Here is a 15,711-nt window from a genome sequence, read left to right on the forward strand (position 1 = left end):
CAGCCACGCGCCGGGCCTCAGCCAACCACCCGCCGCCCCGCTCCCGCCGCCCCTGCGCGTAGCGAGCCTGCGTCGCCCGCGCCCTTCCGATTGGCCAGCCTCCCTGCCGGAAGCGGCGGCGGGGAAGATGGCGGCGCCGCGGGAGCCGGGCCGGGAGGCGGCGTTCGCGCGGCGCATCGACCCGGCGCGGGAGCCGGGGCTCAGCCCCGAGCAGCGCCTCCTCATGGCGCAGGTGGAGCGCGCCCAGCGCCAGCGCGCCCTGCAGCGGCGGCTCCGCGGCCGCAACGTGCTGCTGGCGCTCGGCATCGGCGCGGTGGCCTTCGGCATCTGTATCCTCCGGGGCGGGGCGGGGCGCGGCCGGGGGGACGCGCCGCGGCCGAGCTGCGCCCGCTGTTTTCCTTAACACCCCCCCCAGATGGCTACACCTTCTACTCGGTGTCGCAGGAGCGGTTCCTGGATGAGCTGGAGCAGGAGGCAGAGGCGGCGCGGGCGCGGGCGCGGGCGCGGGCCGAGAGCGCAGCGAGCTGAGCGCGGAGGGCCCGGCCCGGCCCGGCCCCGGGGCCCGGTGAACCCTGTGAGTGAGCTGCAGCCCCCGCGCGGCAGGACGGGCCTCGAGCACAGGGGAATCGCCTGGCCCTGAGCATGGGGCAGCCGCCCTTGCGGTGGTCTGGGCCTGCCCGGCGCTCAGCGTGGTCCAGGGAAGTGCACTGGGGGGGGGCTCCCCTGCAGGCAGGGCTTCCTCCCCTGCAGGCAGCCGCCTTTCTCCTGGAGAGCGGACAGGGTCTTTGCCAGGGGCTCGCTCTTGGGAGGGGCAGGGGTGCCCACGTGCCCGTCGCTTTCCACAATAAATACCCTGTCTGGAGACTGCATCAGTGCCTGTTGTTAAAGCAGCTGGTGGCCAGAGTCCAGCTCAGGATCCTGCCACCCACTCAGGTGTCTGCCGAGATGGAATTTTCTACTTTGCTCGTCATTTTATTGTCTTTTATCGTGAGCCAACAGCAAGGACAATGTCCACAAGTCCCGCCGGACAGACACAGGCAGATCCCATTTGTATTTAATTTGTATTTATGAAAACACTTTCCAGACATCAGTTTGTAACAAAGTGCACCCGCTGCTGTTCCTGGTGCACCAGCTGCATTGCCTTACGGGGCCAAGGGAAGCTTCTTCCCACTCCGCAACCGGCTTGTTCTCGGCTGTGCAGAGCGAGATGAGGGCGGCAGCAAGCAGGGCAGCCCCGCGGTGGCTGGGTCGGGCCCCACACATTGTCCCTGCAGGGATCGGGGCAGAGCTGGAGGACAGCGCGGTGGCAGGGGTGGGGAATGCATCATGACTGGGACGCGGTGGGGGTGTGGTTCTGCTTTGCGCCGGTTCAGCTCAGAGTAAAGCCATGAAGGATGGCAGCGCCTCGCACGCATCCTGCAGCTGGGGCCGGGCTTGAGCAAACAGGCTGGGAACGGCAGGGAGGGGGCCAGGGGGGGCACAAGGAGGGAGGAAATGGGAGGACAAGCGTGGGACAGGCCTACCCTCCCTCTGATACAGAGGCAGCAGGTACCCTGCCGCAGGCACACAGCCAAGGGGCACAGGGGTGGAGGCAGGGGGCCGGGCTCCCCGGGGTGGGCACCCAGCTGGCTTGGCTGGAGGGCGCTGGCTGCCCCCAGGGCTGGTGCTGTCCTCCCAGGAGGTGCAGGGGCTCTCGCCCGCCCCCGGGGCAGCAGGCACTTGGTTGAGGTAGTTCATGAAGTCACTCCTGGCCAGCCGGCTACTGAGGAGAGAAGCAGCGGTGAGCTGGGGCCTGCCCGGAGCGCTGCGGAGCCACTGGCAGCAGGATCAACCTCCCGCCCCTTACCATCCGGCCAAAGTCGTCCGCAAAGGTCACCCCTTTGCTCAGCCGCTGCTCCTGTGAGCCGGTGCTGCTGCCGCTCAGTGAGTTACGGCGCATGATGCCTGCTGGGACAGACCAGCCCTGAGCGGGGGACACCAATGGGGGCACAGAGCTGTGCTCCATGCAGGCCCGACCCCTCCCCAGCCCTGGGGGTCCCCGTCCCACAGCCCCTGCCCAGCCCGCAGGGGCCCCGGGAGGGAGCTGGGGCAGCGGGGGCTGGCACCTGGGGGCTGCGCCAGCTCCAGGCGCTGCAGGCTGTTGCGGCGGGAGGGGTTGAAGCTGCCCTTGGAGAGGCGTCGTTGGCGGCTGGAGAGCATGGCAGCGGGGGAGACAATGCCCAGCGGTGGCTGCTTCCCCATCCGCAGGTACAGCTCCTCGATCTCCTTCTTCTGGGCGCTCTGCAGCAGCTGCACCTCGGCCAGGTGCCTGGGGAGGAGATGGGGGCTGGCAGCCGAGCCACGTGCCGAGCCGCGCCCAGCCAAGCCAGGGCCTCCAGGAAGGGGGCATCGTCCTCCTGCCTGGGGCAGGTGGGAAGGCCTGTCCCCTCCTGCAGCCCCTGCGCTGCCTCCTGGGTGCAGCCCACCGCCCTGCTCCCCCTCGTGCCGCAGGGCCCCCAGGTCGGCTCGCCGCGGGGCTGCTCACTTCTGGCGCAGGTTCTGCAGCTCCTCCCAGATCTCCTCGTCCTCGCTCTCGGTGTCATCGCTGCTCAGGTAGGACAAGCTGCGGGAGTAGCTCAGCCACACCTGGCTCAGCACCGCCTGCGGCGCGCTCTCTGTGCCCTCCTCCCCAGGGCCCTCCTGGTCGCTCTCCGCCAGCACCACTGTGCCCTCCTCGGCCAGCGCCTCCTCAGCCTCGGGGTCCTGCTCCGCCGTCTCCAGCACTGAGTCCGAGTCGCTGCTTGAGCTGTCCCCTGTGTCGGGGGCCGCGGGCAAGGGGGAGCCGCTCGCTGCGGGCTCTGCACTGCGCTGCTCACCCTCACTGCTGCTCTCACTGCTGCCCGGCACCAGGGAGGTTGCAGCCACATCCTTGGTCGGCGTCACCTGGAACCGGCCCAGGATCTGGGGCTTGGCTTCTGCCGGAGACAGGGGGCAGTTGGTGGGGTTCGGGGCATGTGGGCTGGCGGGGACGTCGCGGTACCCCAGCGCAGCCTAGGCCCTTCCTCACCTCACCTTCACTGATGGGCGAGAGCCGGGCCTTGGGCACGCCGGGGGATGGCGACTCCGAGACGATGAGAGGGTGGCTGGGCTTGGGGGAGCCAGGCAGCACCTGCAGGCACCCGAGCGCCGTCAGCTGCCCCACCCCGGGTCCCCCCATGTCTCCTGCCCCACCCTGCTGCTGCTCCCATGCCCCGGGACCCACCTCCCACTCAGCCCTCCCCACATCCCAGGGGCTCCCCGCACCACGGGGCTCCCTGTCCCATTCCAGGGCAGCATCTGCAGCGACAACCTGGCCCCCCCAGCACTGAGCCCCACCTCAAGCGGCCCCAGGGAGCCCCTGTCACCCCCATACTCACCGTGCTGCCCTCCAGGCTCCCCAGCATGGACGTGCTCAGTGATGGCAGGGGACTCCCTGCAGCCTCGCTGCCTGTGGGGCATGGCGGGGCCGGTGCCAGGGGAGGGAATGGCATGGGCCCCCCTGCAGGGGGAACATCAGCCCCCCCTGACTCCAGGGTCCCACCACAGGCCGGGGCTGGCTTGGCCATGCTGGCAGGGTCGGGGTAGACGAAGCGTGGGGGCCCCAGGACGAGGCTCTGTGGCCGTGGCAGCAGTGGTGGGTAAAGGTGCCCGCCCGAGCTGGCAATGGAGGAGACGGCAGGCAGCAACGTGTGGGCCATGCTCATCACTGCCAGGGAGAAGACGTTGGCCAGGGACAGGAGGGGGGCAGTGGGGGACCAGGGCGTGCTGGTCACAGGGGGGTTCAGGGGGCTGCTGGGCCCGCTGGGGACAGGGGACGTGGGGAGCGGCAGTGGGGACAGGAGGGCTTGGGGCAGGGCCGGTGGGACAGGCGCCCCAGGGGTGCTTGGGGGGGTCTGTGGGAGCGCCGGCGACGCCGTCAGCCAGGAGGGAGCTATCGAGACGAGGGGCCAGGTCTGCACAGAGCCTGTGGAGAGAGGAGTGGCAGGAGCAGCCCCTAACACCCATGAGCCCGCTCTACCCCCCGCCCAGGCAGCTCCAAGCCCCGTGCTGGCGAGGGACCGGCCAAGGCGCGGCGGCTGCACAGGCTGTGGCCAGCAGCCCTGGAGAGACAGACGTGCCTGGCCCTGCCAGGGCTGGTACCTGCAGGGGAGCCTGGCAGTGTCGGCTGCAGCTCATGGGCTGGAGCTGCCGGCAGCTCTGCGGGGCTGGCGAGGTCGTTCTCCGACGGGGAGCTGCTCAGCGACGGCAGGACAGGGGACTGGACCGAGAGGCTGGGACTGGTGCAGCCCAGGTCTGTGGCACAGGGGTGACAGCCAATGCTCAGCCGAGGCAGGACGTGCCCCGTAGGACCCCCTGGGCTCAGCTGGGGCCATCACCCACCCTGCACGGGGCTGGGGGGGGGGAAATGGGAAGGGCCTGCACAGAGGCAGAGACGTACCGCTGAGCGAGGACAAGGAGGAGATGGAGTGCGAGAGCTCCTGCAGCTGCAGGTCCACCTGCTGAGGGGGATGTAGCTGAGCCCAGCACTGGGGCAGAGACCTCGGACAGGCTGAGCCAAGCCCCCGCTGCCCCCCACCTCGGCCCCACCGTGTGCGGGGACAGGAGCCGGTGAGTCTGCCAGGCAGGGGTGCACCACAACCCATCACACGAGCAGGCAAGTGACCCGGAGCCACAGGCATGGGGCCGCTCCTGCATGGGGCTAGAGGACCCAGCACCCCAGCGCCTTCCCCACTGGGCTCCTGGGGGCTGGGCAGCACCCTCAGCCAAGCTCAGCGTTGGTGGTCTCCCCAGTGCTGGCAGGGCTGGGCTGGGCACTCACGGGGCTGCCTGCGTCATGCTCAGCCTCAGGGCTCTCGGGCAGCTCGGCGGCACCACACCCGTCCTTGCGGAGCAGGGTCTCCACACGGTGGATGATGTCTCGGATGCGGTGGACGAAGCCATCCCGCTCCGACTTGAGGATGAACTCGTTGTGGACCTGGGGGCGGAGGGGCCAGTCAGCACCTGCCATGGCCGGGCAGGCCCCTGCCCTCACCCCCGCCCTCACCCCTGCCCTGCGCTCACCATGACAGCCGCGATTTCCTCCGGGTTGTCCCCATCCAGGTCAAACTTGAAGGTCACCATCTTGTTGTTGTGGGTCTGCAGTTGGCACTCCACCACCCGGTCGTTCTTGTCGGAGATCTGTGGGCAGCAGGGCTGGCTCAACCCGGGGAGCGCTCGCCTGCCCACCCGGCACCCGCGGCACTCACGTTGGTGATGCGCAGCCTGGACCGGCCTCGGCGCCGCAGCAGCTTCCCTGAGGCCCGCTTGGGTGGCAGCTTGGTGCTCCACTCACTGGCTGAGAGCCCCTCGCAGCCATCGCTCATGCCAGATGCCACGTCCGAGGCGTAGCTGCGGGAAGCCCCAGTGCCAGCGCATCAGCACAGCCATTCCCAGCCGCTGCACTCCCCATCTGGCCCCTGCCCAGCCCCCTGCAGCCTCACCTGTCCACCGGGGAGGAGAAGCCACTGGCGGGTGGGAGGCGCTCGGTGGGCAGCTGCACCGCGATGCTCTGCAGGGAGAGGACGGCGTGAGCCGGCGCAATGGCCACCCCAACCCCCAGCCCCATGGGGCCCGGCTCACCGTGGGGAAGCAGCGCGTGGGGCGGGCGGGTGGCGGGCTGGCAGGGTCCCCCGCCAAGAAGCTGCGATGGGCCAGGTCTGGGGAGTCCAGGAAGCCAGAGGAGCTCAGGTAGCCATCCGTCTCGCAGTCAGCTGCGGAAGAGCGCTCATGTGAGCACGGCCAGAGCCGGAGCCCCCTCCCCAGCTTGCACCCCCGGGAAACGGCTTTGGGGCTGGGTGCACAGCATGGCTGGAGGTGGAGAGGGACCCTCCCCATGCCCACCTCCCACCCTGGGTCACCCTGCTGTCCCCCCACCCGGCACCTACGCACAGGTGGCTGAGGAGTAGCTGGTGTGCCGGTAGGCAAAGTGCTGGTGCTGGTCAGCCTCTGGCTCCTCGGGCTCCGGGGGGAAGGTGCTGCTGAAGACGGAGTCCCCGGAGCCAGGGGTGGCTGGGGCGGGCACGCTGGGTGGCAGTGGGGACTTGAGCTCCTCCAGCAGCTGCAGAACACCTGGTGGCTGCTCCGGCTCCACAGGCGATGGCACGTCCTGGGCACGCTTCAGCTTCTCCCGCTTGCGCTTGATGGCGACCACGCGGTCCCGCACTGCCTTGGCCACCAGCTTGTAGTCGGCCTCACAGACAAAGCCCAGGACAACCTGCGCAGGAGGGCGCTCGTCACATTGGGGCGCAGGGACCCTGCGGCACTCAGGGTCCCTCCGTCTCTGCACCCACCATCTCCTGGGCCACCTCCTCCGCCACATCCTTGTAGAGCTCGAAGAGGAACTCGATGGCGTTGTTGTCCTTGTACTTGCCGTGCAGCTTCTTCGTGTCGTCCATGCGCAGCCAGAGCTTGAGCCCAGACTTGACGCCATCGTCCTCCTCGGCCAGCTCCACGTGCACCCCCGTGTCCTCCTGGAAGAAGGAGTGCTCCAGCAGGTCCTGGATGGTGTACCTGCGGGGAGCACAGCTCAGCACGGGGCTGGGGGCCAGGGAGGGCTCTGCCACCCAGGCCCCCGCTCTCCCCCACCTCTCGTTCTTGTCCATGCGGATGCAGCCCTCGATGATCTCCTTCAGCTCTGGAACCTTCACCTTGTAGAAGCTGCTGGGCTTCAGGCCCTGGGGGCAATGGGTGTCAGCGCCTCCTGTGCCAGACCCTGCCACAGCACCGGGTTTCCAGGGCCCGGGGCTGAACCCAGGCTTTGCGGGGCCACGGGGCCGCCGGATGCTCCCCAGGCAGATGCGGCCCCGCAGCCCCTGGCACCCCCAGGCACAGCCCCGCTGGCAGCAGGGTACATGTGGGGACAGGGCTCCCAGCCCAGGGCCCCACCAGCCTGGCTGCAGCTTCTGCAGCCAGGCCACGCGTGCCTGCACAGGCAGCTGGGGCCAGGACACCCCGGGGCTCCAGGTATCCACGCCAGCAGGCAGGAGCAGGCAGGAGCCGGCCGGGACCGGCTGGGACAGCCGCGGTGCCCCAGGCAGGGGGTGGCCGAGCGAACCTGCTCCCGTTCCACCCCATTAACACACTGGCAGCGTCTGGCACAGGGCAAGGGACGCAGGGTCTGGCCAAGCCATGGCCCCCCCACCCTCCGCGGGCCCCGCGCCCTGGCATGGCACCCTCTCATCGCCCAGACTATTTTTAGCTGCTTGCACAACCTGCATGGTGACATATTTTGGGGAGCAGCGAGGCCCAACAGCTCCATCCAACCGCCCCCCCCCCCCGCCTCCTCACCCCGGCTCCCATGCCCACAGCACCAGCCAGCAGCATCACCCCAGCCCGGGGGCTGGGACCGCTCACCGAGGTGACCTTGCGGTAGATCTGGGCGGCGTTCTGGCACTCAGAGTAGGGGTACTCTGAGGTGGCCATCTCCAGCATGCACATCCCAAAGGCGTAGACGTCCACCGCCTCATCGTACTTCTCCTCATACATCTCCGGCGCCATGAACTCGGGAGTGCCTGGGGGCAGCAGCAGGGCTCAGCACCCCCGGGGCACCGACCCACCGACCCACCTGCAGCCACCACGGGACAGCTGCAAGCCCGGCCCTGCCAGGGCCACACCAGGACCCCACCTATGACGCTCTTGGCGAAAGAGGCTCGCTTGAGCGTGGCCAGGCCCAGGTCCCCGATCTTGACCGAGCCGGTGGGGCCCGTGATGAAGATGTTGTCACACTTGAGGTCACGGTGGATGATGGGGGGCGAGCGGGTGTGCAGGAAATGCAGCCCCTTGAGGATCTGCCGGCTCCAGCGCTGCAGCACCTTCAGCTTCATCTCCTTGAACCGCTTCAGATAGCTGCCAAGGGACCCACGGAGCTTGGACCCATGGGGCTTGGACCCACGCCCCGGCCCCAGCGCACCTTTCTCCCACCGCCATACTGAGCCCATCTGGACGCAGGTGCCACGCAGGGCGAGTGGCAAAGAGTGTCTTGGAGTCAGGGGCACCCGGTCCCCTCCCCGGCTGGGCTCTGCACTGGCAGCACAGAAAACGCAACCCAGGAGGAGCCGAGCTCCCTGAGCCACCAGTGCCAGGAGCCAGATGGGGCGAGCGGCCAGTGCTGCCACCCCGCTCGGCACCGGGGTGCCCGGGCCACAGCACCCCCACGCAGGACAGTGCCAGTGAAGCTCCTGGGTCTCCAAACATCCAGCAGCGACCCCCAATTTCTGTCTCCAGCTCCCAGCCCTGCCCCGTCATCCGCTCAGATCCCACCCAAGCCCACCACGGCCCATCATCCCCACCCGAACGCCCATGTCAGGTGCCCAGGGAGGGTGTGCAGACTTCTTTCTTGCCTCCCCATCACTGCAGAGACCCCGTCTCCTCCCCTGTGCACCCTGACCTGGCGGTCCCTGCTCACGTTTTCAGGGTGCCAGACGTCATGAGCTCTGTGACCAGCACGATGCAGATCTGGCCTTTGACAGACGACTTCCAGGAGTCATAGAAGCGGACGATGTTGGGATGCTGCAGCCCCTTCAGCATCTCCACCTCCTCGCTGAACCGCTGCCGCTCCGTCTTCGACAGCTTCCGCGTCTGCAGGAGCCAGTGGGGAGGTGAGGGGGGCATGCAGGATCCCCGGCAAGCACAGGGGGATGCCCTGGCTTACAAAAGACCCTCACATCCTCGTCCCCACTCCCTATGTACGAGGCAGCAGGGGCTGCTGTGGACACAGTGCAAGACCTGGGGTCAGACCTGCAGTGCCCCAGCACAGGGGCTCATGCGGGCCTGGGGCCGTCCCAGACCATGATCTCACCCCACCTGGACGGTCCCTGCACCCCGGCCCTCTGCAGCGCTGCTCTGGATGGAGCCAGTCTCCCCTGGTTTGGGGAGGGATGGCCAAAGTCTCCCATAACAGATGGTTCATCGAGAAGCCCGTGTGCTTCCCTGCTGTGAAAGCTGTCCTGTGCCAGGGCTGCCCATCCCCACTCCCGCTGCTCTTAGCCCCCAGCCGGTGCCCACCACTCCACCATAGGATGGGGTTCCCCAGCCTGCAGCCACCCAGCTGAGAGAATGCGCGGGGGCTCTGCAACAGCCGCTGCCCACCAGCATGCCCCGTGCAGACCTGATGGCCGCGGCCCCTCTGCCCCCCCAGGACAGCCCTGCCCCCCACTGGGGCACCACCAGCTCCCAGCACCGGGCACCGGCATGGCAGGGTGCCGGGCCAGCCTCAATGAGGCCTTTGTTGGGGAAAGCAGGCGGGGGAGGCTCCAGCCCAGGTTTTTCCATGTTCCTTCTGCTCGAGTTAATTAAAGTGGAAACCGAAGCCGAGCGCTGACACAAGCACTGAGCAGAGCTGGGGCCGGGGCCAGCGGGGAGGATGCAGACCCCTTGTCCTGGAGGGACACGGCCCTGTAGTGCAGGAAGGGGGGAGCCGGCTGACTAGACCCAGAAAGAGCCAGGTCCTGCCCTGAGCCCAGACAGCTGTGAGTGCTGAGCCCCGGGCAGGAGCAGGAGCAGAGCAGCATCCCTCGCGATGACTCCACTGCAGCCCAGGACCCCAAAAGGCCTGGCCACTGCAGAGCCCGGGGGCCACCCAGCCAGGACCCCCGTCCAGCCCATGCTCCCGCGGCTGAGGAAAACCGAGCTGCCACAGGCAGCCACTGCGCTCCCACTGCCAGGCGCTGCCAGAGCCGTGCTCAGCTCCTTGGCCAGCAGCCGCCATCCATCAGCCCGGGCAGCTTTCGTAATATTTTCATTGCATCACAGCCGGCCCCATGGCTGGGCTGGAGCCACTCCATAATCCCCTCTGCTTTTAACACACGCTCAGGGACCCGGCTCAGCCCAGATGAGAACCTGAGCCCTGCTGCAGCAGGATGAATGGGACCTTTCATACACAAGGAGGAAAACAGCAACTGAAGCCCCTGCGCAGCCCAGCAGCACACCGGCTGCCCTGCCCAGCACCACAGCCGCCCTCAGTCCCCCTGGCCCCCCATTCCCCACTGAGGAGCCTGGAGGCTTCACTGCGCCCCACAAACCTGCAAGGGCACGGGGGAAGCTGACACGGGCTGCGAACAGGGGCAGGGAGGGAGTCACAGGTGGCCACGGCTCTCCCAGCTCGGCGAGAGGGGACCCCGCTTGGAGCAGTTGTGCCAGCGCAGCCTCCGCCGTGCCACCACCAACCCCAGGCAGAACCCCTGGCACAAGGCCACCTCTCCCAGCGTGCCTGGAGCAAGGCCTGGGGGAGCCAAACTTGTCCCCCGAGCCTGTGCCAGGACTGCTGAGCTCGCCCAGCACCGTTCCTCCCACACGACTGAAGTGGCAGCTGGTTGCGCAGCTGGGCGTCCAGATGCTTTCCCCACCGAGTGCCAGCAGCGGAGAGTGGAGCCCAATCCAGCCCCAGCCCAGCCGGAGGAGCTGCTCATCCAGGCACTGGGCACCGGAGAGGGCAGGGCAGGCAGGGCTGCCAGCAGAGCCCCGCCGCCCCACACGGCACGCAGGGACACCGTGTCCTTTCCTAGCAGCACCTCATGCAGGGCAGAGGAGGACGCTGGGGATGGCGGCGTGGGGCTGGGTGAGGAGCTGGGTGGCAGCGGTCCAGCCCCATCCTGCGAGCCAGGAGCTGGCTGCCAGGGAGCCCGGCACGGCCAACAGCAGGAGCCGAGGCCAGCGCGGGAGGAAGGAGGGCTGGGCACGGGGGCCGAGGACAGCTCTCGCCTCTGCGGCAGGAGGCTCTCCCCAGCGTAAAGAAGCACCGGTGCTCGGCGCAGAGTCTGCAGCCCTCGCAGGGCTCTCCTGCTCCTGCAGCCCTCGCAGGGCCCCAGCTCCACAATGACCCAGGCAGGGGGTCCCGATGGTGGCCTGTGGAAGCCCCACAGTGCAGGACTGAGAGTCGCGCCCGGAAAGGGGGGCACTCACGCACCAGAGGGACGTTCATAGCAATGCTGTGGCGGGGCACAGAGCAGGCACTGGAGACTGCCCAGCACCCTCCTTCCAGCCATGGCCACAGCACCTCCAGCTGCGGGGAGGTCCTGAGCCCCCCGGCAGAGAACCTGGCACTACGGCAGCAGTGGGTGCCCGCGCCCCACCACTCCTCCCCACGGGTCTGCCCCCCACTGCTTGGCAAGCAGTGACCTCGTACATACTCGCAGGCGCATGAGCACACACACGCTCACATTCCCAAGCCCACAGGACCCCCATTGAGCAAATCCCCCCAGTCTCCATGGTTCATCTCCTGGACAGGCAGAGCTCCCGGCCCCATGTGGGGCTGAGCCCCAGGCGCTGCCCCAGGGCCTCGCCAGGCTCAGTCGCAGCATGATTCCCAACCACAGCGCAGGCAGGATGGGCTGGGCATGTGATAGACAGGATTTGGGAAGATGCAGGAATTTGGGAAGAAAGGTGCCCCGCAGCCCCCAGGACAGCTGGCTGAGGTTACCTGCCTGACCTGGGCGAGGGAGCTGGGGGAGGCACGGCAGCGTCCACTGCCCAGGCTGCTCTCGCCTGCAGGGAGCCTGAGGGGACCCACAGGAAAACCGCTCACGGCCAGGTATTTACAGCTCGACCCCGCTCCGGGCCTCCGGTTTCCTCCCTGCTTCCTCCTTCCCCACCGCCCGCAGCACCTATCAACAGAAATAGTCCCCAGTCTAAAGCTGGAAAGCACAAACAGGTCACGGCAGGGCTGCGGGACACGTGCAGGAGGCAAACACAGACACTGCGTTCAGGACTGGGGGGCAGCGGCATGGGGGGACAGGGACAGGCAGGTCCCCAGAGGGGTCCCACAGGAAGGCAGGAGACAGGCAAAAATGGCCTCCAGGTCGCCAGGCACTGGGGAGGGAACGGCAGGGCGAGGACGGCACAGAGAGCTGGGATTTGGGATTGGGAGCCATCACGGCAGTTGGATGAGGCTCTCCGGACCGGAACAGGTCAGGGCTGAGGTTAGGTATTCATTTAGAATTGAAAGGCAATAAAAGGAGAACTGTGAAAGACACAGGACAAAGCTATTTTTAAAAGGGCAGAACCACAACCATTTTTATTTGTGGTTCTAAATCCCGTATTTGTGTCACAGTGTCTGATTCTTTGCATGATTGCTGAAAAAAACCAAACTTTTAAAAGTCTGTTTCTGTGCTCTCAGCCCCTCATGGGACATGGATTTTGGGACAAGAGACACTGGATAAAGAGCAGTCAGTGGGACGGAGCTGAATACCAAGTGGGGAAGGGAGAGGGCTGGGGGGAGGGATGGAGGCAGGGGGCAGGCACCGGGGCTGCGTGGGACAGGAGCAGGGCCAGGGCTGCCCATGCCGGCTGGCCCTCGAGGGGCTCTCAGCAACAGCTGGGCTGTGCTCCCCTGGGAGGGTGACGACGGGTGGCGGAGGGGAGCCAGGTCTGCCGGGTCTCCCAGACACCGCAGGATGCTCACAGGACGGTCCCTGGCAGGAGCTCGGTCTCTCCGCATACGTCCCCCGCCAGCTCCCCGTGGGCCAAGTGAGCAGCTCCAGCCCGCGCTGGCCCAGCAGGCTCGCAGGGCAGGCAGCGGGGCCGGCATGTGCCTGCTGGACTCGGGGCACAGAAGCTTTTTTGCTTCCTGACCCCCTTTCCTCCACCTGGAAGGGTGCAGCCTTGTTCCCCCGGCAGCCACCTCGCAAGACACCAGACCTGCCCGCACACAGCCACAGGCACGCCCTGCCTGCACTGCTGCCAGACCATGGCCAGCTCTTTGCCAAACAGAGCCCCGTGTGCATGCAGCCCCTGCCCTGGGCTGCAGGACGGGCACCAGGCACCACATCCAGCACCAGCAGACACGCAGGAGCTGCTCTGACACAGCTGGAGTGGGGACAGGGGCCCCACAGGGCAGCGCAGCCCGGCCATGGGGACAAGCAGGAGGGCAGGGTGCGAGCTGTGCTGCCAGCCCCGCTATGCATGCCAGCTGCCAGTGCAGGGGAGCTGGGGCACGTCTGCAATGAGGGGCTGAGACCCACAGGGAGGGATGCGGAGCTAGCCGGGCGGGAAGCACCGGGCACAGCTGACTCATCCAGAGAAAGTCCTGGGCTCGCCAAGGAGAGCCCGTCCCTGCCAGCGGCAGGCTGGTGCTTCCCCTGCCGCCCGAAGGGACATGGGACTCAAACGGAGCTCAGGAGTGTTCGGACGGAGCTGCGTGAGGGAGGGAGTGCTGAGCCGGCTCTCGGCAGCCAGCTGAAGCAATTGTGCAACCCACAAAGGCAGGCTGAGGCCCAAGACCTCACCTTCCTTGCTAAGAGGCCACAGTCAGCCCCTCCAGAAATCACCCACCGCTATCTCAGGATCTCTTCTTGCACTACTGGGCTGCAGCCACCCCAAGGACCCAGCCTGGGCAGCCGCCTGCAGCTGCACCAAGGTTTTAGGAACAAGACAACAAACTCGCAAGACACGTTTTCCTGTGTAAACAAGGACTTGGACCTTCCAGCCATAGCAGCCACCCCAGGGTCAGGAGCCTGTCAAAGACTTTGGACTTCGCCAAAGCTGCTTCCCAGGGGCTCCAAGGAGAAAAGGGAGCCCCATGGCATGGCTCTCCCTGTGCACCTCCATGGACGAGATCAGGCCCATCAAAAGCAATGAGCAGGAGACGGCGTTGTGGAGCCAACACCTTCACCGCTGCCCTCAGCGTCCCGCTGTTAGCATCCCACTGCCGGGCTGCAGAGCAGCAAAGGGGATGGAGGAGCGCAGCAGCAGAGAGGAGATGGGGACGCTGCTCAGAGACCTGGAAAACCACAGGTCCAGGTGCTCCCAGCAGAGAGCCCCTGGTAGCATCGCAGAAACCACACGCAGGTGCCCATGGACACCGCTTCAGCCAAGGACAAGCAGACAGAGCGCAGCAAGGTCGTGCCGTACCCTGCTCCCAACTGACGCCCAGCCCCAGGCTCGCTGCAGGCACGTGTCCCAGAGCACACCGAAGGCTATCGGAGCAAACCTCGGAGCCAGCTCCAGCACTGGCACAGGCGTGCATGCAGAGGCCGGCACAGAAGAGGGCACCCCTGCCCTCGCTGCCCTTCCAAAGGGAAAGCTGCAAGCTGGTGGGCACTGAAAAGGCAGCGGGGCGCTCAGTGCCAGCAGCCAGTCCTGGATCCACCTGTAAACCCCCGGAGCAGGGACTGGCACCAGGGGCACGGGCACCCCGGTGTGCTCTATAGTGCAGGCAGTGAGAAGGCAAATGGAAAACAGCATGTGACAGGCAGGAGGGCTGGGAGCAGCAGCGTTAAGCGGGGAGCCTGGGCCCGGGCCAAGAGCCCCGTGTGGCACCGAGGCACCGGCAGAGACGGGTGCAGCGCAGGACAGCGAGGGGAGCCTGAGCCCAGCTGCAGGTGCCCTGCCCTGCTCTGCTGCTGCAGCCCGACTGCTGAGGGGTGCCGACGTGCCTGGCAGAAACGGGGGATCTCAGGTCCCTGCGCCCTCTGAGACGGGCTCCAGCCCGGGGGAGATGCCCCGCAGTTCCCACACGGCAGCCTGGGCAGGCAGCGGCAGGCAGAGGGGCTCAGGGCCGGGGAGCGCTGCCCACGCCAGGGAAACTGGACACAGAAGGGTCCAACTGCCCCTGCCGACACCTCCTCCCCCGGGACGGAGGTCTGCGGGAACGGGCAGGGCGCGGGCAGGGGCAGAGGCGCGGGCGGCCGCCCCCCCCCGCCCCCGGCAGCGCGGCCCCGCGGGCGGCCGTACCTGCAGCTCGCACCAGGCCACCTCCACGGTGGTCTCCGTGTCCAGCCCCTTGTAGACGGTCTTGAAGGAGCCGCGGCCGATCTCGATGTCGAACTTGAGGAACCGGCCGTCGGGGGAGGTGGCGACCGCGCGCGTCTCCACCTCCTCGCTCTCCGTCTCCTCCGGCTCCCGGCGCCCGGCGGCGCCCGGCGGCGGCGGCGACGACCCCCCGTGCCCCCCGCCCGGCGCCGGGTAGCCCAGCAGCTCCAGCTCGGCCGAGCTCCGCCGGTTGAAGCGGGAGGAGGCGCGGCGGGAGTCGCGCCCCGAGGGCCGCCGGCTTCGGCTGCGGAGCGGGGCCCGCCCGGGGAGCCCCGGCCCCGGCTCCGGCGCGGAGCCGCCGCCCGCCCGCTCCGCCTCGGGCTGGGACATGGCTCCGCCGGCGGCGGGCTCGGCCGCCAGCATCGGCTCAGCCTGGCCCGGGGCGGCCGCTCCCGCGGAGCTTCGCACCTGGTGCCGCCGCAGCCCCGCAGCCAAGAACGACCGCCGAGCCCCAGCCCGGGCAGCGGCCCCGGCCCCGGCCCCGGCGCCGCCCGGTGGCACCTCCCTCGTCCCGCCCGGTCCCGCCCCCCCGCGGCCACCGCCCCCCGCCTGCGCTGCGCCACCGGCCCCGCCACCGGGCGCCGGGCACGGGCACCGACACCGGGCACAGGCCCCGCCACCGGGCTCCGACACCGGGGCGGGCGCCCAGCACTGCGGCAGCAGACACGGACTGTGCCCAGCGGGCGAGCGCCCCGCACCCTGGCACCGCGCACGGCCGCCCCGCAGCCCCGGTCCCGCAGCGCCGGCACCGACCCGGCCTGGCCCGCGGGGACGGTGGGCATCCCCCCCGCCGTCCTCCCCGCTTGGCCCCGGCCGGGGGGACACTGCCCAGCTCCCACCCGGAGCTCCGAGGCCGCGCTGCCGTGGCGCTGACCCGGGGGCTCCGAGCCCTCCCCTCCCCGCAGGGCA

General features: G+C 68.3%; 2 protein-coding genes across 5 annotated transcripts; one reads left to right on the plus strand and one right to left on the minus strand.

Moving 5' to 3' along the window:
* The first annotated feature begins 127 nt into the window (after positions 1–127).
* COA3 (cytochrome c oxidase assembly factor 3) lies at positions 128–862 on the plus strand. Its single transcript, XM_076356741.1, has 2 exons — positions 128–329; positions 416–862. The coding sequence occupies exons 1-2, from the start codon at positions 128–130 to the stop codon at positions 526–528; spliced, it is 315 nt and encodes a 104-aa protein (XP_076212856.1). The 3' UTR covers positions 529–862.
* Positions 863–1,047: 185 nt separating this feature from the next.
* On the minus strand, positions 1,048–15,165 carry WNK4 (WNK lysine deficient protein kinase 4). Of its 4 annotated transcripts, none has more exons than XM_076356740.1 (20): positions 14,725–15,165; positions 8,462–8,634; positions 7,682–7,902; positions 7,411–7,568; positions 6,643–6,731; positions 6,348–6,567; positions 5,947–6,271; positions 5,638–5,768; positions 5,499–5,566; positions 5,265–5,406; positions 5,080–5,196; positions 4,838–4,993; positions 4,457–4,514; positions 4,159–4,311; positions 3,396–3,517; positions 3,052–3,148; positions 2,525–2,954; positions 2,106–2,308; positions 1,847–1,947; positions 1,048–1,759 (listed from the first exon to the last, which is right to left on the minus strand). In XM_076356740.1, exons 1-20 carry the CDS (start codon positions 15,163–15,165, stop codon positions 1,742–1,744), a joined length of 3,423 nt encoding a protein of 1,140 aa, XP_076212855.1. In that variant the 3' UTR covers positions 1,048–1,741. The 4 variants fall into 4 exon arrangements, with proteins under 4 accessions (XP_076212855.1, XP_076212853.1, XP_076212852.1 ...); XM_076356738.1 differs by having other exon boundaries at positions 1,847–1,944; positions 3,396–3,982; XM_076356737.1 differs by having other exon boundaries at positions 3,396–3,982.
* Positions 15,166–15,711: the final 546 nt, after the last annotated feature.

This window comes from Aptenodytes patagonicus, chromosome 20, assembly GCF_965638725.1.
Source record: "Aptenodytes patagonicus chromosome 20, bAptPat1.pri.cur, whole genome shotgun sequence".
In the NCBI taxonomy this organism is placed as follows: Eukaryota; Metazoa; Chordata; class Aves; order Sphenisciformes; family Spheniscidae; genus Aptenodytes; species Aptenodytes patagonicus.

Excerpts from the sequence above, each read along its gene's own strand:
- WNK4 (XM_076356737.1), bottom strand. The coding sequence starts at position 15,165 with ATGCTGGCGGCCGAGCCCGCCGCCGGCGGAGCCATGTCCCAGCCCGAG. Across the intron at positions 4,312-4,456 it reads CTCCTTGTCCTCGCTCAGCG|ACCTGGGCTGCACCAGTCCC; the intron begins GTACGTCTCTGC and ends CCTGTGCCACAG. Across the intron at positions 3,149-3,395 it reads GGAGCCTGGAGGGCAGCACG|GTGCTGCCTGGCTCCCCCAA; the intron begins GTGAGTATGGGG and ends GGGTGCCTGCAG.
- COA3 (XM_076356741.1), top strand. The coding sequence starts at position 128 with ATGGCGGCGCCGCGGGAGCCGGGCCGGGAGGCGGCGTTCGCGCGGCGC. Across the intron at positions 330-415 it reads CGCGGTGGCCTTCGGCATCT|ATGGCTACACCTTCTACTCG; the intron begins GTATCCTCCGGG and ends CACCCCCCCCAG.